Here is a 24881-nt window from a genome sequence, read left to right as displayed (position 1 = left end):
AAGGAAACTAAACTGCCACCATCTCTTGGCAACTATGACACGTTTAGAATCTTATGACCACTTTGTCCTTTGATCCTTTGATCCTAAAGAATCCTTAAATAGGGGTGAGACACAACCACTTTTAGTCCGTTATTCGCAGCATTTATGTTGGTAGCGTTCAAACATTCGCCAGAGAAATCTTTTAAAACATTTGGATCCTTTTGAGAGTGACAGTTTACAGATTCAAACATGTCTCAGAGAAAAATAAAGAAAGAAATCCTTGAAGAGAACGAACACCTGAAAATAAACCAGAGAGACTTGCAGTGCCAACTCCAAGAAATGGAGGAGAAAAACAGAGCTCTGCAGGTAAAGCTTGATGAAAGACCGCACACAAAGGAAGACTTTCTTCAAGAAAAAAGGCTACAGGAGATAAAACAGAAGGAAATGGATTTCAAGCTTCAGGACATGGAGAAACACAACAAAGGCTTGCAAATCAAGCTTAATGAAGCTCTCCAAAAAAATAAAGAGCTCCTCCATGAAAAAGATCAACAGGACATGAAGCAGTGCAAACTCCAAGGCACAGAGGAAAAATACAAAGCGCTTCAGGTAAAGCTTGATAAAACACTGAACAAAAATAAGGAGTTGCTTCAAGAACAAAAGCAACAAGAAATTAAACAGAAACAAACGGACTGCAAGCTTGAAGACGTGCAGGAAAAATACACAGCGCAGAAAATAAAGCTTGATAAAGCTCTGCAGAGAAATAAAGATTTCCTTCAAGAGAAAGAACAGCAAGACATGAAACAGAAACATCTGGATTGCAAGCTTCAGAACATCGAGAAACACAACAAAGGCTTGCAAGTAATGCTTGATGAAGCTCTGCAAAAGAATAAAGAAATCCTTGAAGAGAAGGAAAATCTGGACATTAACCAGAGAGACATGCAGTGCCAACTCCAAGAAATGGAGGAGAAAAACAGAGCACTGCAGGTAAAGCTTGATGAAAGACCGCACACAAAGGAAGACTTTCTTCAAGAAAAAAGGCTACAGGAGATAAAACAGAAGGAAATGGATTTCAAGCTTCAGGACATGGAGAAACACAACAAAGGCTTGCAAATCAAGCTTAATGAAGCTCTCCAAAAAAATAAAGAGCTCCTCCATGAAAAAGATCAACAGGACATGAAGCAGAACAAACTCCAAGGCATGGAGGAAAAATACAAAGCGCTTCAGGTAAAGCTTGATAAAACACTGAACAAAAATAAGGAGTTGCTTCAAGAACAAAAGCAACAAGAAATTAAACAAAAACAGATGGACTGCAAGCTTGAAGACGTGCAGGAAAAATACACAGCGCAGAAAATAAAGCTTGATAAAGCTCTGCAGAGAAATAAAGATTTCCTTCAAGAGAAAGAACAGCAAGACATGAAACAGAAACATCTGGATGGCAAGCTTCAGAACATCGAGAAACACAACAAAGGCTTGCAAGTAATGCTTGATGAAGCTCTGCAAAAGAATAAAGAAATCCTTGAAGAGAAGGAAACAAACAAACTGAACTACAAAACAACTAAACTGGAAGGGGAAAAGGAAAAACTGCAAAACCAATGCTCAGAGATGCAGAGTAAGCTCAATGACATGCTGAGAAAAAACACAGAACTCGAGGAACCTTCAGACAACTTGAAGTGCAAAAACACTGAGATGCAGGTGCTAAAGCAACAACTAGAGAAAACAAACAAAGACCTGCAGTGTACACTTCAAGAAATCGAGAGGAGCAGTCAGCAGTTGGAAGACACGCACAACAAATTACAACAGAGTTATACAGAGCTGCACGAGGCAAAGCTAACGCAGGAGGCAACATCTAAAGAAATGAAAGAAAGGCTTGAAGACAAACAAGCCAAATTAGAAGAAGTGGAGAAAACATGCAAGAAACTTGAGCAGGAGAACGCAGAGACAATCGATCAGCTGAGAACCCTCATCCTAGAGAAAAAAGTGCTCGTGGAAAAGCTCGTGGAAAAGAAGAAAAAACGCTTCCCCTTCTTCTGGAGGAGGAACACTCCTGCTTTTTCTTCTTTTTCTACTTTTTCTACTGCTGATGTCACCTCATCTTCCTCCACCTCTGTTCCATCTTAATTTTCACCTCTCCTCTCCCTTTCTCTCCCTTTCTCTCCTGACACCTCTCCCTCACCAATCTCCCTTTAACTCCTAACACCTGTCCCATCTCTCTCTCTCCCCCCCCCTCTCTCTCTCTCTCTCTCTCTTTTCACCCTCACCCCCCAACCAGTCCCGACAGTTGACTGCCCCCTCTAGAGCCTGGTTCTGTCATAGGTTTCTTCCTTTATAGGGAGTTTTTCCTATCCACTGTCGCACCTAGTGCTTGCTCAGAGGGGATTGTTGGGGTTTTCTCTCCTCTCTCTTTCCTTCTTTCTATCCCTTTCCTTTCCCTTCTTCTTTACAACCCCCCCCCCCCCCCCCCCCCCCACACACACACACACACACACACTTTCTATTTCCCAAATTAATAATAAACACAATTGGCAAAATGTTAAAAAGTCAGATCAATGTCTTCATTCAAGAATGAATTGTCTTTGTCACGGGGTCATGTGTATTTTGTGTTTTCCTCGGGCTGGTGATCCTTCCAGTCGTTGAGCCCAGGAGTCCAGATTTTTAGTGTTTTAATCACATTTAGTGTTACATTTTAGATCACAACAATAGGATATCCACAATTTAGGATTCAGGCATTTGTTCTTTTCAATATTGTAATCATTCTATGATTGCAGGTGTTTAGAGTTAATTCGTTGATTCAGATGATTAGGTTAATAGCTCGTTTAGAGAACCTTTTCATGATATGCTAAATTTTTGAGATAGGAATTTTGGGTTTTCATGAGTTGTATGCCAAAATCATCAATATTAAAACAATGAAAGGCTTGAACTACTTCAGTTGTGTGTAATGAATCTAAAATATATGAAAGTCTAATGTTTATCAGTACATTACAGAAAATAATGAACTTTATCAAAATATGCAAATTTTTTGAGAAGGACCTGTACACTTTGACACACATTGGAACTGTTAGCTAAAGGAAGAGTTACTGAATTTTACAGGAAAAAATATCATTAATATGTCCCAACTTCATGGAACAAAGATATAAGAAAGTGAGGACAGGGCAGAGGTATTTGCATGATCAGCAAGAGCCATTTCATAAACTGGAATTCAAGGCTCACGTGTAAATTATATCGTACACCAGAAGCACTCCACCACAGTAGTTCACTCTCTGGGCAGTATTTACTTTTAAGTGAAAAGCATTATATTCTGTTTATATTCATTGTGCTTTCTTTGTTCTTTTTAATCATACTACAGGTTTGTAGTGCAGTAAAAATCTGATCAAGGTAGCTGGACAGGTTTTCACTTACACAAGCATTACACAGTATTCATTTGTAAATAACCGGACACGAAAAACTAGAGATAAAAAATGTGATATAATATTATACTGCGGTGTCTTTCGAACAAACTAGGCAGCTTATTGTCTTTCTCTTGATGATACTTTCTTTTTTATTTTTATTTTTATTTTTTTATGGCTCAAACTATTTGTTATGAAAGCAAAACAAACAAACTGATGTTGTATAAATTGATTCAGGATTATTTACTTCGAGTCCAGAAATTATAGCTGTCTCATCAGATCCAGTTGTGACATTAGCTGTTTCCGCGGAGGGTACTTGGTTCTGTATGACAGCACAGCTTTTAGGTTGAATTCAAGTGCTTGAGTACAGCCTGATAATTAGAGGCCTGCAAACTGTTTGCTGATGAACTTTTGTCTGTAAAAGTACAGACAGCTTTAGAAGACACAGGACACGAGATGGGTTCAGTGGCGTGTCCAGCGGGCTGGCCTGGGGGGGCACAGGTGGATGAGGGAAGGGGAGGCAGGAGGAGGAGAGACCCGAGGCAGCCGCCGGTCCGACTATCAGGTGAACTGAACTTCAGGTAAGAAGTAATGACCTGCAGTCTATCTGGGTCAGATATAAACCAAGTTTAGGTGGAGTTTATTTTCGTTGTGCTGACTTTTTACAGTCAGTTACTCATACTGCGTGAGCTAGTATGACGGAGTTTCTATACAGCTGTTCGGTTGCTATGATGTTACTGATAGTGAAGTTTATTTTATTCATAAGGTTAGTTAGTAGAGTTGCCAACGGCTCCTTAAAAAATGGAATGGTCCCTCATTCAGAGAAAATATTATGCGTTTGGTATTGAGCTGAGAAGAGACGCAGTTTGTCCCGTACTTTAGCTAGAATGGAAAAAGACACAAAGCTGGAGTTATTCTGTGTGTTTACGCTGCACAGCTGTCTCTTCTTCTCTCATTCTCCCCCTCCCTCCCCTGTTGCTACTTCAATCATGAAACTGATCAATGATCAGCTGATCGGCTTTTCTCTCTTGTTTATTTATCGCCCACTTTGCGCCAGAAACAGGAAACTAGCGAATGTCGCGCTAAACAACAGCAGCACGTTTAAGCTTGATCAGCTGTTGTTAGAATTTATTTAATATTAATTTCTAGTATCAGCTGATGTTTGCTGGAGCCACAGCTGTAAAAGCTGCTGGTCATGATATCGGTTTGGATATGTGGTGAGAGGGAAACATGAGGATGAAACCAGGAGATGTCCTTACTGAATCATCAGAGCTGAACAGGTGATGGAGAAACAGGTTTACCTTTTAGGTGACATGAATGAGTTGAACGGAAGTTATGAACTGTTTCTGAGAGACAAATAACACCAGGATCCTTTTCTAAGTAGCTGACAGCTGGTAACTGTGCAGGGGCGGGTCTAGCAAAGTGTTGCCAGGGGGCCAGGTAGGGCATCAACAGGGAGAGGGGGGCACAAAGAAATACTTTTCTTTCTTATTCTCATTTAAAATATCTAGCTTTTATTAAATAATTATCTGAAGCTTATGAACAAAGTTTTTATCTGACGTAAATGTATAGAAATCATACATATACCAACAAGACAGTGTACATCACTGTCACAACAGCATTTGTTTTCATTCAAAGGCTTTATGGCTTTAATACCTGGTGGGCCGGTCTGTAGTGAAAATGCCCAATTTTTTGTCCCAGTCCAGCCCTGCAGGTTAATACTGGCAGTGTCACCATGCCAGCTGACTGTATTTCATCATCAGCCAGTGTTGTTCTTCATACATCAATATTACCAAAGTTTACCACAAGGCAGCATAGAAAGTATTTACTTGCTTTAAGGTTTCATTCAAATGTTAGTCTTTTCATTTGTTTCCCCACTTTTTTCCTGTTTCAAAATCAAACACCAGTTTGTGAGAAGATTATCTTCTTTTTTTAATAGGCATTGGTTTTGCATTGGCTAATTTGGCAATTGTATGTTAAAAATGTTCGTATTTTAATATTCAAAAATGTTTTTGCCCAAAACATATGTGCACTACACGTCAGTAAAAATACTATGCAAATATTGATGTCCTTGACTGCTGAATAAACACTGACTGATTGTATCTCTTGTACTTTATCAACGCAGTATCTAACAACTTTGCACCGTAGTGGTTAAAATCTCATTCTAATAAGAGTTAAAAGCGCATTCGGTTATTAGGTTTATAGGGTTATTGAATTATGGTTAACGGTTGGTAGAATTGTTTTTAACATTATCTGCCAATTACATCTGCCACCCTTCTCCAAATCTATGCCCCTTCCTAGCCCCCCCAACAAAAATTTTCTAGACACGCCACTGGTGGCAGCAACATGTTTCAAAAAAATTGGGACAGGGCCATGTTCCTTATCGTGTAGCATTTCAGCACTAGTCTGTAAACATCTGGAAAGTGAGGAGACCAGCTGTTTCCCCTTCTTGTCTGTTATGTGATTCTAGCTGTTCTACAGTCCTGGGTCTTCTTTGTCATATGTTTTGTTTCATCAGCATGTTCAGCACCTGGAGTCTTCTTTTACAAAGATGTTATAATAGATATGTAGCAGTATGTAGTTTAGGATTGTCAATATGCAAGGCCTTCCCAACAAAACATGTCATCTGGATGGGACCATATGGTGCTTTTACAGATGTGGAAGCTGATGTACCATGATATAATCAGAGATGCAGGCTTTGAACTGAGTGCTGATGACAAGTAGGATGGTCCTTTCTTTTCAGTCCAGATGTGGTAGAACGTGTTCACCAAAAAAATGTTAATTTTGATTTATCTGACTGCAGAACAGTTTTTTCACTTTGCCTCAGTCTATTTTAGATCTTTGGCCCCAAGAAGACAGTGTTTCTGAATCATGTTCACACGTGGCTTCTTCTTTGAATAAAGTAACCTGCATTAGTGGATGCCATGATGAACTATGTTCACAGACTTCAGACTTCTGGACACGTCTCTGAGCTCATGCAGTGATTTCCATGACAGAAACAGCCCTGTTTCTAATGCAGTGCCGCCCGAGGGTCCAAAGATCACAGAGATCTTCTACTGATTCTCAGCCTTCTCCCTTGAGCAGATATTTCTCCAGATTCTCTGAAACTTTGATTTTATGTGCTGTTATTATGAGAACATTCAGTTTTCACAGTTTTACATTGAGGAACATTATTCTGAAATTATTCGAACCTCTGCCCCCTAAAGATGCTCTTAGATGCAAAATGCTCCTCCAGCTGTTTCTTACTTTGACTTCATTTTCCAGTCTTTTGTTGCCTTCGCCCAACTTTTTGCTACGTATTGCTGCCACCAAATTCAAAAGTGCTACGCTTTTTTCTGAAAATGCTCAGTTTAAACACTTATGTGTTTAATAGGTTTTCTTTGTTTAACTGTGAGTGAAATATAGGCCAGGAAGTTGCAAATCTTTGCATTGTTTTTATTTACATTTTAAACTACCTTTTTGGACGTGGAGCTTTGGAAAAGATCTGAAACTCTGAACATTTTGATTTAATTTGGATTTATTTGAAATGGACTGTGCTTATTCAAAAACAGCAAAATAACTAAATAAGCCAGAGTTAGCCCTGTGGTGTAAAATTTCCTCCCTTGTCTTTTGCCACTTAAAGAGAAACCTAAACTGCAGGCCACAGATTGCACAGTAAATACATGACACCAGTAGCAATGAAGTCATTTAGATGAGCTAATACCAGTAGTTTTAAAGCACACTAAAATGAAAAGCGGCCTATTTATTGAAATAAAAGATATTTCAGTAACTACTGTGAGCCCTGCTGTGATAAACACAACAAACTGCAGATCTGAGTGTGACAGGATAAATAGCTTTGATTGTTTTCACTTTACTTAATATTTCTCTTATTATTCATTATTGCATTGCATCTATGTGCCAGCCAGTTGTAAACATCAGAAAAGCATGAATCGAATGCCAAAACTCGCATATTAGCCACAAATTGAAGAGAGTTTTAATAATTTTGACCACTAGATGTCAGTAAACAGCCATCTATGGTCCATCATCTTCAGAACAAACACCAGTTCACTCTTCTTCCATCTAAAAATGTATCAAGTTACCAAAGGGGGCAGATTTCCCTCTGCACGGTCAGGTTGACCTGATATGACTTTTCACCATCCCAATGCTTTTCACCTCCTCACACACAGACTGAGCATTTAAAGCACAAGATCAATGATGTGCTCTAACTGATCTATGGTGACCAAGTTTCCTCTGATACACATATTAAATACCCATTAAATTACACAGGGGGAAAGAACTGCTTTGATCCCACCTGTAACTATTCAAAGTTTGTCAGAGCCGGCTCTATCGTAATAAGAATTTGAACATCACGCTGCTGTAGTCCTTTATCTGCTCTTTTAAGACGAATGATTTCGACACATCAGTGGGGGGGGGGACATTCTCAGCAGATCGCTCCACTAGATTGTATTGTTAAACCAAACACGGTTCAAAGCTGATGTTTCTACGCCTTCGATTTATCATAAAGGGATGGGGGTGCGATTAAAATACCAAGCTGCTTATCTCAAGTCAAACTCTGCGCTCCTCTTTGTTTAATTAATAATCTGTGTAAGTGCACCATCTTCCAGCATCAAATGGGCGCTTGAAGTCATTCGGAGTGATTTGAAATTGCATTAAACCATGATGGATTTCCAGCCTTAGCAAGTACAGAGTGAGATAGCATGTCAAACAAGCACGAGTGCATTAGTAGCTGTCAGAGAGTGCAGGGGCTTTTGAAATCAGACATGCAGGCATTGATTTTCTCCTAGAAGTGAGGACATGTAGGAGATACAAACGGCCTGTAAATTCATTTATCTGGATGTTTGGGATGTTTAGATGTCATTTCATTAATAGTACATTCATTACTACAGCTCGTTTATGAGGTCGCACGCTGACTCAGCCTCTCAAGGCTGGCTAACCAACTCATGCATTTGTATTTTATGCCTAATATATTGCACTTCCATAATAGTATTAACTGTGGCAACGCACAAAGAAGTTTAATTTGGAAAAGCGTCTCATTAAAATGGCCATCTACTGACTTTCATTGAAAGCCATTATATCCTATTGTGTTCTTACATTCTAATATGCTTTCAGCGCTCTCGTTCAGTTTGCCTCTCTGTGGTAAATAAACCAGAGAAACCGCCTCGAACCAAGCCAAATGTAGCCGTAATTATTCAGTTACACATGCAAGTATGACAGCTTTTCTTAATCTGCCAAGCAAATGCTTCCATTTGACTGAATTGTGGGAATTTAATGGGTTTGTTTACAGCTCCGACAAGCAGCAGCGTGGATGTTTTCGTGCAGTAGTGAGTAATGGGTTTTCAAGTCATAACAGCAACAATATAGCTTAATTTTTCCACCTAACATGGTTAAATGGACTCTATATTAGAAAAGATAAACTAAAGCCGAAGAAATGTGCAAAAAAAAAGGGAAAAAAAATCCACACAGTCTCCTTTTCTTTTCCCGTATTTTCCATTATCTTGGGTGTGACAAGTGTGTGATATGAGCTTGTATCTGCCTGTCATTTAAAACACTGATTTAAGATCAGGAAACAAGGAGAATGTCTAAGTCACAGGGTCAAATTTGGATTTTCTGCATGTAAATTCACACTAAAGTCTGAAGGATCCAGGTGTTTAAGCTGATATCAGGATGGGCTGTTAGATGGTCTCTCCCACTCCACTTGATTCCTTACTGGAAGACACGTCCCCTTACTGGGAAGCTTCTGAGTCTCTGCTTTGTCTTGAGGAACGTCTGTGGAAACAGGCGCATCACCATCTGTGCCATTCACCGTGCCATAAGAGGCAGGCGTGTATTGTTCTTGTGACAACGGGCAGCTGCTTCCATCCACTGGGTCTGAATTCCCAAACTCAAAGATGGAGTTTCTTTCACCAATGTTCAGTCCAAAGCTCTCTAGCATGTCCATTACTGATGGCGTGGATGGGCATGAGGGGTTCTCCTCCTCAATGAGACTCAGCGTTGGCAAGATGTCCACCAACTCTGCCATCTCCATCGGCCGGATTACTTCACTGATGCTGGAAGGCAAGTCCTGTTCTCTGCTGTAGGACTCCTGTGTGTCCAAAGTTGGATAGTCCACCTCCAGCTGTGCAGCAGCAGCAGGCTTCAATCCAGACTCCATTAAAGCACTTCCAGATCCCAAATCTGACTGGCCAGAACTTGCCAAGTCTGCAGGCAACTGAGTGGTGATGTCTACAGGGTACCCTCCCTTCACGACACCCTCCATCAACACCAGCGCAGCCTCTGCAGGGATTGCTGGAGCTGAGACCTCAGCGGTGACGATGTTTGGCGGAGTCGCACTGCCCGAATTCTCTGAAAGGGAAGCACGAAGAAAATAAGGTCGAGAAAGAGAAAATATTTATCTTTGTTTTAAAGCATCATTTGCTCTACAAATTACACTTAATTCTTGTAACAGCAGTTATTATGACAGTGCAATGGTAACAGTTCATTATAATATTCAATTTTCCCTCAAGTGTTTTGACTCGCAGACATATTTTCTGTTTGCCAAGTATAAATATCCCCAACTGCTTTCTGCTGCTGCTTTTCAGATTGATCAAATAAGATTTAAACATATAATTAATCTTACAAATAAAATGATCTGGATCAGGTGACCCTGAATCCTCCTTTAGTTAGGCTGCTGGGGATTCCCGTGATGCTCTGATTTTTCTTCTTCACTCACATTTTTTCACTCACTATGTGTTTATACACCACTCAACATTCAGTCATTAGTTATCATCGATCTCTGGCTCTCTTCCACAGCAGATCTTTGAAGGCAGTTGATCCATCCAGTCATTTGTCACAACTTTTACATTTAACGTGCAACTTTAAAGGCCATTATAGGGGCAAGTCAACAGATTTTAAAATTATGTAAAAAAGTAATTAAATTCATGTTAAATAATGTTTTCATGTATTCAGTGCTACATGTGTACACTAGCATGACTGCAGTACCTGTAATGGCTCTCTGTGCTAATCGATGGGGCCATGACAATCGGGCAGTCAAACTCTCCTCTTCCTCACCATCAGGACATGGTGGTGGGTCTCCTCCCATCACCAGGCCTAAAGGCACCGCCCCCACCCACTGCTTGGACCGAACACACTGTAGACAGTCCATAATCCAGCGGGCATCCCTCCAGACCACATCCAGACGCTAATGAAACATAAAAAACAGGCAGTAGAGACAGTAATGAGTTTGTCTCAAATTCACTTTCATTATGAAATCTTTACTTTACTTTTTTTAAAATATAATTAAGTCAACTGAAATGTGGATTTGGCAACAGTGGAAGCAAATATAAACCACGTGTCACCGGATCTCACCTGTGAAAGCCCACTGATGTGGTTCAGCCGCTCCCGAGCTTCCTGCACCTCTTTGGTCTCCAGCGCTTCCCGTAGAGCCTGCTGGGCAAGGTGAGTGTCCAGCTCCAGCCTTACCCAGGCCTGACAGTACTGTGAGAGGAAATCCCGTTCATATGTCCAGAAGTGAACTGGGTGACAAGCCAGAGAGGAGAGGAAAGACAAATGACTTCATCAAAGCCAGGAGGAAAAAGCCACAGAATTTATCAGTGCACTCTACTCTAGCTTTAATGAGAGGAGAACAGTGAACTGCATTAAACATTGTGCCTCAGTGTGCTTTCTGCATATCTTTGCAGGGATTTATTTAACATTTAAAACTGTAGTCTCATTTAGACAGTATGTGTCAGTCTAGCTCGCCATTTCTGGGTCCCTTTTCTCATCACTGAAACACTCCGCGCTACCATTGTTAAATAGATCCACTGGATATATAGTTTTCCACTTACCCAGCTCAAAGATCTGCAGAGGCATGGTGAGGCCGGGCTCCTTGGTCCCCACCAGAGGCCAGTAACTGGAGCTGAAGTCCTCACTGGGAGGCAGCAGCAGAAGCATTGACAGGTTATCCCCAAACTGAAGCATCTCCCGGGTGTACACGCCGTACTGATACGCCTGTGAGAAACACAATTATTCAAATACAGATGAGAAACAGAAAATCCTTCCGCTGGATCAAGAGCTAGTGCTGATAAAACAACATAAAGCCGACAAAGAAAATCAGTTTAAAAGATTATTTCTCTTCATAATAGTCTGACAGAGAATTTCAGGTGTTTCAGGTGAATATGAGGTGGCTGGAAAGTAGTGTTTACCCTGTAGAGGGGGATGTTGAGCTTCGTCAGGAGATGTGTGACTGCTGCTCTCAGAGACCTGACGAATTCCTCCATACTGCTGCTCTCCATCGTGCTCTCGTCCTCAGCGTCCAACAGACTCTGAACACCGCCATTGGCTGCAGTGTAAACATGACTCTGAAGCCACTTCCACTCCTCTCTGCCACACAGTAAAAACACAGTCAACAAAACGGACATAATAAGTAAGGAGAGAGGTCCAAAAACAATCCAGTATCACTGCCTGTTGAAGCCCTAACATTTGTATAGACACTGCACTTGTTTGTGCAGATCATTTAAAATAGTATATCTTTTTCGACGGTTGTTTTCCAGATCAAGTTGTAAAAATAGTGCAATAACCTGATGAACGTCAACATAGTCTATCGAGGGACTGACACAGATATCACCCGGTCAAGTTACGTTACCTGGTCACGTGCGCGTTGTGCCGAACCCGTGTGTGGCAGAGTAAACTGGGCAACCTCTGAGGCACCAGCACCCTGATCTGTTCCACCGAGCTACACAGTTTCAGGATGCCCACATACAGACCCGGCTGGGCCCACTGGAGGCTGTGCCTGTGAAAGGACAGCTTCTCCTGGAGAACAGAGACAAAGAGATACGGTGCAAAAGAGAGAGAAGTGTTAGGATCTGTTAATAGGACGTAAAGCTTATGAGACTTATTTCCCCCTGTCTCACTATGTGTTGTTAGCTAATTCAGTTTGGGCATCCCAAATTAATTTCAGTGCTTTTTCAGGGTTAGCAGCACAGGAGGTAAAGTATTAGCTCAGTAAAACTCAACGCCCAATGTGCTATTGTTGAAAGCCGCTGCTGGGTGCGACTGTTTTCCTCTCCTCACCTTGAGCTGCTCAGCGAGCATGTCCATGGCGGTGGGCTCGGGCAGCAGAGGCGTTCTGCTGCGGTTCTTTTCCAGGCGTGCCAGAGGCATCCAGTGGAGCGGGGGGTCGGGGGGGCTAGAGCAGACAAGCCAGGGAAAAATGAAATGCAACCACATGGAACCACCAAAGAAAAGGTTGATTCATCAAGAATAGCAAAGCCAGTACCCCACCAACAACCAGCTGACAGGCTGTATAACCCAAAGATATTGTACAGCATGACTTCCAAACATGCCCAGCTTGACACCTAATTACGCTACCACCGACTGCAAGCAAAGGTAATTTTTATTTGTGTGATAGACGGTTTTTTTCCTGGTAAATTCTGAAACTATGATTTCATGACGTGCCAGATGTTTTCAGCAGGTAAAAAGCCTGGACAGCCAGGATAGTTTAGCACTTCTACTATGAAGCCATGCTGTTATAATAAATGCAGTATGTGGTTTATCCTTTACCTGAAAAAGACATAATCTGGACCAGAGCACACTGCACATTCCTCTAAAACCCTTTATATATGGTGCAAACTGTCAATTCCATCAGCACTGATGCAAACTAATGCCATCAGACATGCAGGCGTTTGATCTGAGTGCTGATGGTGCCTCTGCTCTTTAGTCCAGAGGATGTTTTGTCCACGTTCTCCAAAAAAGATTTTTACATTTCACCACCTTCACCTGACAGCAGAACAGTTTTTTCGCGTTGTCTCAGTCTATTTTAAATGAGCTTTGTGCCAGAGTAGACAGAGGCATTTCAGAATCATTTTCAAATATGGCTTCTTTTTGCATGATAGAGCTTTAACCTGAATTGTGTGGACGCCAAGTGCGTTCACAGACAGTGATTTATGGGAGTGTTCCTGAGCTTATGCAGTGATTTCCATGACGAATCACATCTGTTTTTCATGCAGTGTTGCCTAAGGGCAGATTTTCAGTCTTGTCCCTTACACACAGAGATTTCTCCATATTCTCTGATAATATACAGAACATAATATGAGATCATCAAGTCTTTGCATTTAATTTCAGAACATTTTTCAGATTTTTTTTTCATAATTTCCAGATACAGTTTTTTACTGAATGCTGACTCGATTCCCATCTTTACTGAGAAACTCTGCCTCTTTAAGATGCTCTTTTTATACCCAGTCGTGTTACTGACCCGTTACTATTTAACCTAATTAATTGCAAAATGTTCCTCCAACCGTTTCTTTTTACTTTCCCACCCCTGTCAAAATGTCTTAGTTTAAACATATGTTTCCTGTGTCTTCTCACGTATTCAGTATGGGTTTATGGGATTTTCATATTCTTGCATTCTGCCCTTATTTACATTTTCCAGGGTTCTAACTTTTCCAAATTGTGTTTGCCCAATTAGTTTAAAGCCCTTTTGGTGCTCTCTGCCCTTTTTCTTTGACCTTTTCTTACCTGGGAGTGTTTGGAAATTCCTTCAGAGTGACTAGCAGTACGTTGCCCTGCCGATCCTTCAGGGGTTCATAGTAGATCTGGCCCAGGTCCACTGTTCCCAGAGAAGACTGACATCAGAGAGGTGGACAAGAGAAACCAAGAATTAAAAAGTATAAGTGTATTGGAGACTAATTCAGCCAAACAGGGGATCTGTGGGCGCAGTTGTGTAGCCAGACAGAGGAAAGCATGGCAAAAATAAGGAAAGGAAGAGGAGGAAGAGATGTAAAGAAGTAATTAAAATAGCAATTAACCCATTTTGGTGCTTCTTATCTTAAAAATAAGCTGCTTAACGTCCTACCTGCAGCTGGGAAACAGCTCTTAAAATGTTGTGTCTGTTCTGAAGGAGGGAGGAGGGAGATGAGTGAGCGGAGGAAAGCCCTTGCTGTAGCCAGGGCACTTGCTGCCATGCACAGGACAGCTACAAGAAAAACAGAACACCCAATTTAAGCAGAAAAATCACACTGAGATTCATTTTCTGTAAATATATTTAATATTTATGAATTGTGATAATTCAATTACTTGTACAGTGAGTCAACAAGCTTGTAATTGTCAGTACACACATATACGTAACAGTTCACCTTGGCAAGCCAAAGGAAGTCTTGGGTGATGGAGGTGGAGCAGCACTGGATCTCCACCAGTGGGATCTGATCTTCGGCTGTGACCAGAATGTTATCCTTGTGGTAGAACACAGTTGCCAAGTACACCCCCCTGACCGGATCAATTTGAGAAAACGCAGATAACGTCAGAAAAAGTGCACACGCTGCTTTCAATTTCACAAGTCACCGCGGACCGCAAAATTACAAGAAACAATAAAAAGCATTGCCTCCGGGGGGAAAGTTTATAGCTGAAAAAGATCAATTTTGTGGCTTGACAGCAATTTATTTTTTGAATCACCCAGTGGATGTTCAAACACTTATTACTGTCAAAGCAACGTATAATCCCTCAAGTAAAGCAAAAGCACAGAGGCTGGTTTCATGGACCAACATGACAATCCAGTAGGAAACATGGTCTCTTATTTTTTAAATTACTCAGGGGTCCAAACACAGTCAACTTCTCTCTGTTCCCTACCAAAGTTTTCTTTTTTTTAACCTTCACTGTGGTTCATATTCATGAACATAACCATGCAGAACGATCTTTTGTACTTTGCTAGCTTCTGATTCTGGTGAGTGTGGTCGACGGATCGCTTGTGGGAGGATGAAGGATTTATCTGTCACCTGCCACTTGCCACAGTCCAGTGATTACAGCCATCGTTCTGTTCAAAAGACCTCTTTACTAACAGCTACAGTGGCTCTAATGTGACTACTGTTCTCTGCAATAACAGTAAGAGATAAGGCTTTTCAACTTTGCAGCCTATGCTGCTCTAATGGGATTGCATTTAATCCATTACTTGTGATACCCTCAGGGCACAGTGGGATAGGTAAGAGAGACTGAGCGCTACCTCTGTAGGAAACGAACAAACTTGGTGGCGGACTGGAACAGTTGTTTGATGCCTCGAGACACTGACAGACGCTTGCTGGGACTCTGGGGCTTCGAGCTCTCTGTGGAGAGGAGGCGAGGAGGATCAGACTGGATGAAATTCATTTTATCTCCCAAAATACATTCACTGTGCACGCACGACACTTGACTGGGTGAAGGCAGTCTCTTTGTATTTAAAGGAGCTGACATCTGTAGCGCATGCTGCTGATATAAATGGTGAGAAGTAGAAATAAAATGTTGTCGAGTATGCACATTAAAGACTTGTGCAAATACTCTGATTTTCTGACTGTTTGCACACATCTTGAACGGAAAACACAGCTACTTTGAACATGTAAACCACCACAGTTAAAGAACACAGAATTAATATTTTCTTTAGATATTAAATACTGGCATGGGACAAAATGTAAGAAAGTCCCTGAACAGGTAGAAACAATAAGCCTAACAACCCCTCAGATGGTAGATGGTAAATGGTCTGTATTTGTATAGCGCTTTACTAGTCCCTAAAGACCCCAAAGCGCTTTACACATCCAGTCATCCACCCATTCACACACTGGTGATGGCAAGCTAGATTGTAGCCACAGCCACCCTGGGGCGCACTGACAGAGGCGAGGCTGCCGGACACTGGTGCCACTGGGCCCTCTGACCACCACCAGTAGGCAACGGGTGAAGTGTCTTGCCTAAGGACACAATGACCGAGACTGTCCAAGCCGGGGCTCGAACCGGCAACCTTCCGATTACAAGGCGACAAAATTCAGGGGTATATGAAGATAAAGATGTTGTAGCTGACAAAACTGACTTCTTGAAATCAATTTTTTTGAGTTCTGGGAGAAAATATGAAAATGTCTACGCTGTCAGGCTAGTAGGGAGCTCTTTCCATTCATTCATAGCATTAACCTCCTAGGACCTGGCATCCACATATGTGGACACATTTTGGGTTGTCTAGACCAAAATAGTAAATTTTGCTCTACAAGGGCCTGATATCCACTTACCAGGACATTGTACTGCCACTGTTCTATTGAAATTTAAAATGAATGTCCTTATATGTGGATCTCATTTTTCTCAGCAACAAAAATCAGGTTAAAAATAAAATAAAATAAAATAAAAAAAATCAGGTAATTCGTTGTTTTTACATTCATCAGGTCCCAATCAGCCCAAATAGCAAAGAGAAATTAAAAATGCATGCCATGAAAGAGTTCGGGTCTCAGTAGGTTAAATGAAAAAGCAGATTGTGCAAACAACTTTAAGAACAACTTTGCATTCTCGTTTACTATAATTTCAAGATGTGTTTCAAATTATTTTTAAAACAACATGAACACCTGAATACAAAACGAGATTCTCAAGGCAAGGCTGAAAATACAACACATAAGAATTTCAATAAAAGCTCAATTTTGTGCAAGTATAATTACACACACAACGACAACAACATGTGCACTTGGACCCAATGCACCAAAGCATAAAATCACCAGAGGTCTCACGTTACCTATGCAATATCCTCTAAGATGCGACTCCTTGGCATCTTCCAGCAGCTTCCTCACGAGGGCCTCGTGATTTCTGAGCTGTGACTTTACACCAGCGCACTCTCTCCAACCTGCACAGGACAGGCAGAGAGAAGCAGATTGTGGCTTTCACTTCTATGCAATTAGGAAAATCAGCTAAGACAGCAAGAAATAATTTGCAAGCGACTCCTGAGTACCGCTTTTTTTTTTAATCTTTTGGTGATTAGGAAGCGACAGCGTCTCCATGAGAGACCGTCGGTATGCTGTGAAAGTTGAAATTGAAGTTGATTCATTGTGACTCGCTCTAATCATGTATCTATTTAAGCTGGGGATCTTTTGCGTGTGTGTGTTTTTAAAGTGAATCTTTATTTATTTAATTTCTGCTCACTTCCATCTCAAGGTTGACAGAATAATTCCTACTGATCTTATACTGGGTCTTAGTGAAGCCCCTCAATCTCAAGGTATTAACAGCAGGCGGATGGGGATTCTGCACCCACCTGCGTATAGAAAGAAAGTTTTTGGTTCAGAGGGATTTCTTAACACACACTCACCTCATTATTTGAGGCTTTTGTCATGATTGATATGATATACTGTCTACTGTAACAGCATATGTGACAGAAAATAAGGAAAAGCACAACAAATCTCCTTTACGATAAATTGGGCAATCTATTACACTCTGGCTGTGATTGTTTACTGACCAGTGTTTGCTTTGACATTAATATTTTCAGCCTTTATTCCCCATTACAAATCCTTGTTTGGCAGCTCTGGCTTTTGTTAGAAGTAGAAAGTAACAGCAAGTAAGCCCAGCGATAGGGGTGGGTGGCGTCCAAGAAAGATTATGAGCCAAATATTCAAAGTCAAAGCGGCACGGCTGCAGGGCCCATTGACTCGTGTTGCCATCTTTAAGTCTCCACGTTTTAATAACTCATTAATCTACAAGCCACGAGAGGATTGGACTTCTTTCACATCGAGCTTAATGTCAGTAATTCTATTACACTGGGACAAAGAGGGAAAGAATGGAGCTCTTTCGCAGCTTCAAAATCCACATTCATCAAAGTTGTGTAGTTCTGCACACTCACTGGAGGGGGCAGCGCTGGCTGGAGTGGAGCACTGAGGCGGGCCCCATCCTTTCACGTTGTAGGCGCTCACTCTCACGAAGTAATGCACTCCCTGTGTTTGGAGAAACAGCAGACCTGCCAAATTATCACCGAGCATTAACCAAGAAGCCATACGGCGCTCTCATTATTAATTCATCTGGTTAAAGTGAGCCTGCTGATAAGTGTACTCTTATGAGAGGTGGTTCAGTGCAGAAGATAGTGATGGAGGAGCAATAAACGCAGCGTGTGTGGGTGCAGAGCTGCAGCACGTGTCTGCTTGATTATGTGCCTCAGAGAAATTACAGGTGTCAGTTTCAATGCGTATCTGCAGCATCTGTGCATTTGCAGCTGTTATCTGTGGTTGTGAATACGTGTGACTGTGGGCGACTTACTGCCGTCAGCCCCTTGATAACGTAGGAGGGGTTCTTGGTCTCTGTAACTTGGGCCGTGCCGAGGATGCGTTTGAAGCTGGCCGAGGTGCTCCATTCGACTGTGGATGCAAAACAATCCCACAGACAGATTATTCTCTGGCTTTGCTCAAAACCCCTCGTGAGGGATAACTTAAGGATGTGAGTGTTTACAGGTTTAGGGACTTGCTGCATCTGGGCTTAATCTATTCTTGGCCGCGAAGCATGACATTTATACGTCTATAAAACCGAGCAGCAAAAACAGCCTAAACTAGATACTGTGTCAGCCGGCTTAAATTACTTTCAAGACTTTGATTAAATTGCACCAGTAAAGTCTATACTCCATTAATTTCCTTATCTATCCATCATGAATCGATCCATTTTCTGCCCCACATCTAACTGACCCTTTTATCTACCCATCCATTCAACCAACCAATCCTCCATGAAAGTCTTCTTGCCTGGTTCTCTCCCTACCTCTGTAGCGGGTGATGAGCCCCACCGTGTCCCCCTCGGGCTCTTTGATCGTCACAAACAGAGATGATGTGCTCGTCACCAGGATGGACACGTGACTGGGGGAGCCCGGGAGCTCTGCGTGGAACATTGAAAAGATAAAAATCGTGTTAAAATGAGCACGAGTAAATAACAGAACAAATGCAGACAACCAAAGTACTGCACTGAGTTTTACAGAATATTACACTGCAGTAAACCTGATGACAAAAAAAAACACACAAATAAACTCTGGAAAATTTATCACATCAAACAGATATCACTGATAACCACTAATATATTTGTCCTCTATCTTAGAAAGACTACATATTTTTCACACTAGCTCAGCTAAGGTTTTCTTAAATAGGTGATCATGGCAACCACAGACTGATGTCTGACCTCGGCCTATGGTGAGGTCAACTGGTGGCAGGGCACACACTAACAGAAAAGGAGATAAATACAGTAACTGCTATTTTTCTCTTAAACATAAAAGCCATTTCTCCACGGCTTTTATTCCCACGCTGGTGCTTTTTAGCGCCACAACCAAGCATTTAATCTTTAACCATCTGACTGGGTTTGCCAACAGTTAAAGAAAGATTAAAAACGAGCACTGCATTAGCAGCTGGCTACTGAAAAATTATATGAATCAGACTGTTCCAGACTGATGTCAACACTGTAGGGCCAACTGTATCATAGACAGACTTTATTAATCCCACACTGGGGAAATTCACATGTTACAGCAGCACAAGGGCCAACAAGACAAAGTGAATTAAACTGTATTAAAAACAGAAAAATAAATAAATTAGAAAAAAAAACTATATGCTTCTACTATCTACAAATGGTTGCTGTATGCAGTAAATACACTTACAAAGTTTGTGTATTTGTGCGCTATTTATTTACATCATCAGTGAAGATCTTTCTCCTGAAAAACCTAAATAAATTGCACAAAAATACCAGATTTTGTGAAAAAGGATGCTTGAATAAACATTCCAGATTCAAAAACTTTGAATTTTGGGTCAATTATTTCATGGCTCAGGCTTTACAGGGTTAAAAATTGTATTCCCTGCAAACTCTGTGTTGTTTCAAGACAATCTTGGAGCTTTTTATTATCACAATTGTACCTTAAAACGCTGCCAGAGTTTGATGATTAAATCTAACTGTGTTTCAGTTTCTTCAGCCTAAGATGTAATCTTGAGTGAAAACATTACCATAAGTAAGTCACAGTCGTCAGACAAAAACACATCCATATTTTATATTTAAAGATGCCATCCGGCTCTCCTACCCAGCGAGATTTACAATAAGAGTTAGTTTAATTTCACTGCACATGAAAACAAGCGCCGGGGCCTCGCTGCCCTTACAATAACGCTGCGATAATAAAACAGTCAGAGAGAGAATTGGCTGTGCTTGAAAGAGAAATGAAACGAGAGCTAAGGAGAGACGTTTATAAAGAGCTGTTAAAGTTGGTACAGCGGGGAACATTGCAATATAAATCTGAAAAAAATAAGACAAAAAAAAAATTAGCCCAACAGAGAACCAAGAGGAAAAGGCTTGAGCAGGTGGTGCAGAGGATGGATGAAGTTGCCCGATGCGTCGACGCGTGATTCGCCGAAGTCTTGAAGGTTTTTGCACGTGTGAATTTCTACTGAAATCTACAGCTGCGAGGGTTTATTTGAAACAGGCAGCCAGTGGAGGGAGTGCAGGGAAGGAGAGGATTTGAAAAAGGCTGATGACACGGCAGTCTGCTGAATGTTGGATGAGATGAAAGAGGCTAGAGGGAGAGTTTTAGTAAAACTTAAGCAAGATGTTGAGCTGAAAACTTGATCACTGCCGTCTTGTCAGCAGTGGCGGGTGGCTTTGTAGAGTTAAATTGGCAGGAAAGTACTGCGCTGGCTGCAGAAAAAGTTTTATTATGAGAGCAGAAATAAAGAATGAGGGGGAAAAACGAGCGAGAGCTCACTGAAAACAGAAAGAAAACTGATCTGAGTTTGAGTGCTAAGCAGTGAAACATTGAAATACCACATGCTGACCGCTGACCTGTGTTCTGGAAGTTCTCTCTCATCCGATAGTACAGCTGCTGACGCAGCCTCCAGAGCTGGATGTGCCTCTGAAGATCAGCCTGTGCCTGAGGGCCTGCCCCGGCCTTTTTCGCTAACTCCGTCTTCCTCTCTTCTGTCCGTTTATCTGCCAAGGCCACCAGAGCGTCCAGCTTGAGTGCCCACTCCGCTGGTCGGCACACTGAGAGGCGCAGGACGAGCACAGGAAGCAAGACAAAGGGCATAATCTGAATTAAAGTCAAGCCGTACAGAATCTGATTTTACACCATTACTTTTGACATTTTACATGAAAAGACTTACAAACTGGGTTGTGTCTGGCTCCTGCCTTTGTCAGTACATGAAGCAGAGGAGAATTGTGGGTTAGCGCAGCCACATCCAGGGGGACCAGCCCCTGTTCACTCACTCTGTTCACCCCTTTCTCCCGGTCCCTCTCCCAGTCCCTCTCTTTTTTCTCTCCTTTCTCCCATACGCCTCCGCCTCCTCCACCGCTGCTGCAGTCTCTGGACAGAAGGCTTTGTACAGCCAGTGTATCCTCATTTTCCACTGCCTCCCACAGGGTCTTGTACTAATGGGGAGCAGGAGAAAGGGTGCAGGGCCACGGGAGGGTAGGCAGGTGGAGGAACGAGATAGAGAAAGAGGGTTAAGAAGGATAGAGAGATTTATTTCCCGCAGTAAAGAGAAGGGAGCGTTAAAAAGGAGAATGATATCGGACACAAATCAAATCATAAACCAAAAGGTGCCTCGACTGATGCTTTATACAGGAGCCTCCTGAGACCAGGAAAGTTTGTGAATTGCTCTTATTATTATTATTATTATTATATGAAGCAGCAGCAGGAGCAGCTCTATATAACAGAGGGTGCTTGAGAGTGATTTCCTTTTCTGAAAGCATTTTTTCCCAGTGTAATGTAATGCCCTGTGCAGTGGACGTTAGGGAATTTCTCAATAAAATAAAAGAAGACTGGAAAATTTTAATGCTGAACTTCAAGGATTCAGTTTTTTTTGTTTTTTTTGTTTTTTAAGCAGATGTTAAAACTATAAAATCTTACCTGAACACACAGTGTTTTTTGACACATACTCAACAAGCTCAAAAATATTTGAAAGGGACCTGGGAGATCAAACTATGAGCAACAGCCAGTGTGTGTCAGGGCTGTGAGCCAATCAAGAAAATCAATTAACCAATCCCTAAATAAACTAATGGCGAGCTTCAGATAACTGCCCATGCACTGCATACATGACAACGCATGCACAGTTCACAGTTCAAAGTAATCAGTCGTTACTATATATTTAGCTTTTGTGCAGCCGCTCTGTTCGTAAACAGAAGGGATGAAGAGCAGACGTTGTGGGTTTCTGCGCTCACAGCTCTTTGCGCCACCACACAGAGCCAGTAACAGAAAGAGAAATGTGTTTTAAAATACCCAACCGGAGGCTATTTCTGCAAGAGGTTTCCTCCTGTTAAAAGGGAGTTTTTCCTTTCCACTGTCGCCAAGTGTTTGCTCACAGTCGTTTCATTGTTGGGGTATTTTCTGTATTGTTGTTACATCACAATGTAAAGCACCTTAAAGCAACTGTTGTTGCGATTTGGAGCTATGTAAATAAAATTGAGTTGAAGTGAATTAAAAAGAGGGGATTTGGGTTCACAGGGATTACTTACACATATGCTGACCACAACCACGTTTAGTATGCGAATCTACCATTTAATATATGAATAATATATATGACAGAATATATGACAGGAAATAAGGTCAACCGAATAGGTCTGCTTTAAAGCTTACAATGCTTTGTCACAGAGGACTGATTTCTTTTCTGAAACTAGCTTTGATTTTTTTTTTAATCTCTTGCTCCCATAAAATGTGGCTGTCAAACTACAGTAGGAGTCAGTTTGACGATGGTGACAGCCTCACACGTGAGACATCTAACAATGAGTCTGCTCGCCTATTGGGATACACTTGAGAGACACGTGTCCACAAAATATGTGGTCAGGTCTCTGGAGGTTAGTGACACAGAGATAGCGTGTAATGTTAAGTAGCGATCTCATAGTTTTTAACCGTAACAGAAACCAAGGCAGATGACATTTCAGTCAACGTGACCAAAGCTCCCTTTCAGAATGACACCTGGATATCTTACAGCATCTGCAGACTTGCTGGGGCGTTTAGGCGCATCCAAGTCGGCGGCAACAGATGACTCTCCGCCCCCCCTGAGTCTGAAGGACAGGTTTCTGTAGATGCGTTTGGGCGAGACGGGACCTAGAGAGCGCCGGCGCTGCGGTGGGTTCCTCATGGATACAGACATGACAAGAGAAGAAAGTAAAGGTCTGAAATAGGACAGGCGAGAGCAGGAGAGGATGTGAGCTACGTGGGAACAGGGGATGGTTGAAGAAAAAGTTGGAGAGATAGTGTGAAAGGCTGGAGGAAAAACAGAGTTTAAGAGTCCAGCTTTAGAGCCAGATAGAGAGGAGAGAGTATTAAAAGATAAAAGTCAGTGGAAACCTTGATTAAAGAATAAGGTGAGAAATACAAAGAGGGAAACAAAAGAAGAACACACAGTTAGACTTTTTCAACGTTACAGAAAAAATTGATGCTGACTTGAAGTACTGAGCGAAAGTACTTGTGTTGTGTGGGTGGATAAATGGATAAGAGTTACTATCCCTGTACAGACTAGATGAAAATGCCTCGAAGCATTTATTTTTGTGCCTTGCACTATTCTCCCCTTTGTTCATCTTTTTACCCGCGATTATGTGACACGGTTTTATTCACTCTGAATGGAATTTTCCAGCACGCGAGGCAACAGACGCATCAATCTAATTAGTGGAAGAAAGGAAGGCAGGATCGCGTGGAAGAGCCAGGATTCTTTCCTGCTAATAAACTCGAATACGCTCCCATCATCCGCATGAAGATGAAAATCCATCACCACCGCGGTAATGATGGTTCATTATCAATTCCATTGGCTTTGCATCATTACAGTCAGTCACGTTTTTGTGCATGAAAATCTGTCTTGCAGTTTGCTTGTTTTTTTAACTTTGGGCACCGTCTGAAATTCCCCCTCCTCTTCAGTCAGCAGGTCGTTTTCAGTGCCACTTTCTGTCTATCCTCTCTTTTCACCGTCCTCCAGGTTAAAACTGATCTCGGTGCCGTTTTGATTTGCATCACTGTCCTGAGCTTATTATATCAAAAGCATCTTTGTGAAAGCGAGACACTCAGACCCAGGGCTGAGCATTGGTGGCTGTCCTTGTCTGAAAGCAAATACTCCCCTGGTTGGTGCTACCTGAGGACAACACCTGGGGCCTTTGACCAGGATGACATCTGAGTGACACGTCACGTCGCAGATCACAGCTCGCACAGTACCTGCACTGTCTATATACGTGGATGCGGGACTATAGGGGTAAAAGCAGCCACTGTTGTCGGTGCAGCTTCCCCAATTTGTTTACTCTGCCTTACATCAACTGTGGAAAGTGCTGATGAGTCATTTAGAGAGCCGTAGTGTTTGTTTGCTTTTTTTCTTCTTCTACTTTTTTCTTGAGTCTGCCTGAAGATAAGGCAAAACAAGAAAAAGTGTTTGCACATGTTCAACCTGCAGTCTAGCAAACAGCGGTTATGTAAGCAGGCTAAAGAGTAAGATGCTCCAGTCTGACCCATAAACAGAAAGTATACAATAGATTCACTGTGGTTTTATTTCATGTCTCAAACTGGGGGGGTTTTCTTACCTCTCTGTACTGTGGCCAAGAGAGCTGAGTGTGCTGCATATTTTGCAAAAGTCTTTCCGGTTTGTGAGTTTGCTGTGGCTCTATGGAAACATTTGATGACTAACATTTCAGATCCCCCAGGAAGTAATGCAACACATTTGCCTGGGTCTTCAGTCCTTCCACTCCACCAGGACTGGTGGAGTGGAAGTACTTCACAACTAGGGGATCAGACCAGGACACATGAATTTGTACGAATGAGGCCCAAAGAGTTTCAGTTTAAGGGCTGTTGTTAAA

General features: G+C 41.8%; 3 protein-coding genes across 3 annotated transcripts in view; 2 read left to right on the top strand and 1 right to left on the bottom strand.

Annotated features, from left to right (window-relative positions):
* The first annotated feature begins 228 nt into the window (after positions 1-228).
* LOC148102888 (uncharacterized) lies at positions 229-2427 on the top strand. Its single transcript, XM_087840244.1, has 2 exons — positions 229-1510; positions 1685-2427. Exons 1-2 carry the CDS (start codon positions 229-231, stop codon positions 2095-2097), a joined length of 1695 nt encoding a protein of 564 aa, XP_087696370.1. The 3' UTR covers positions 2098-2427.
* Positions 2428-3865: 1438 nt separating this feature from the next.
* The window catches only part of mei1 (meiotic double-stranded break formation protein 1), an 83567-nt gene continuing 62551 nt past the window's right edge, over positions 3866-24881 (top strand). Inside the window, exon 1 of the mRNA XM_087839612.1 lies at positions 3866-3943. The gene's annotated coding sequence lies outside the window, so the exon portion shown is untranslated. The remainder of the gene's footprint in view (positions 3944-24881) is intronic.
* Positions 8431-23377, bottom strand: LOC102785031 (ankyrin repeat and fibronectin type-III domain-containing protein 1). The gene is made up of 18 exons (XM_035910803.2): positions 23033-23377; positions 21209-21473; positions 20889-21089; positions 18843-18956; positions 18354-18451; positions 17944-18034; positions 16849-16956; positions 15331-15430; positions 14471-14600; positions 14191-14310; positions 13854-13960; positions 12411-12525; positions 11983-12149; positions 11543-11720; positions 11186-11348; positions 10707-10873; positions 10341-10539; positions 8431-9704 (listed from the first exon to the last, which is right to left on the bottom strand). The coding sequence occupies exons 1-18, from the start codon at positions 23195-23197 to the stop codon at positions 9022-9024; spliced, it is 3171 nt and encodes a 1056-aa protein (XP_035766696.2). The 5' UTR covers positions 23198-23377; the 3' UTR covers positions 8431-9021.

The sequence above is a fragment of the Neolamprologus brichardi genome, chromosome 4, assembly GCF_056152115.1.
Source record: "Neolamprologus brichardi isolate AB-2024 chromosome 4, ASM5615211v1, whole genome shotgun sequence".
NCBI lineage: Eukaryota > Metazoa > Chordata > Actinopteri > Cichliformes > Cichlidae > Neolamprologus > Neolamprologus brichardi.
This window is presented reverse-complemented; position numbering and strand designations above follow the sequence as displayed.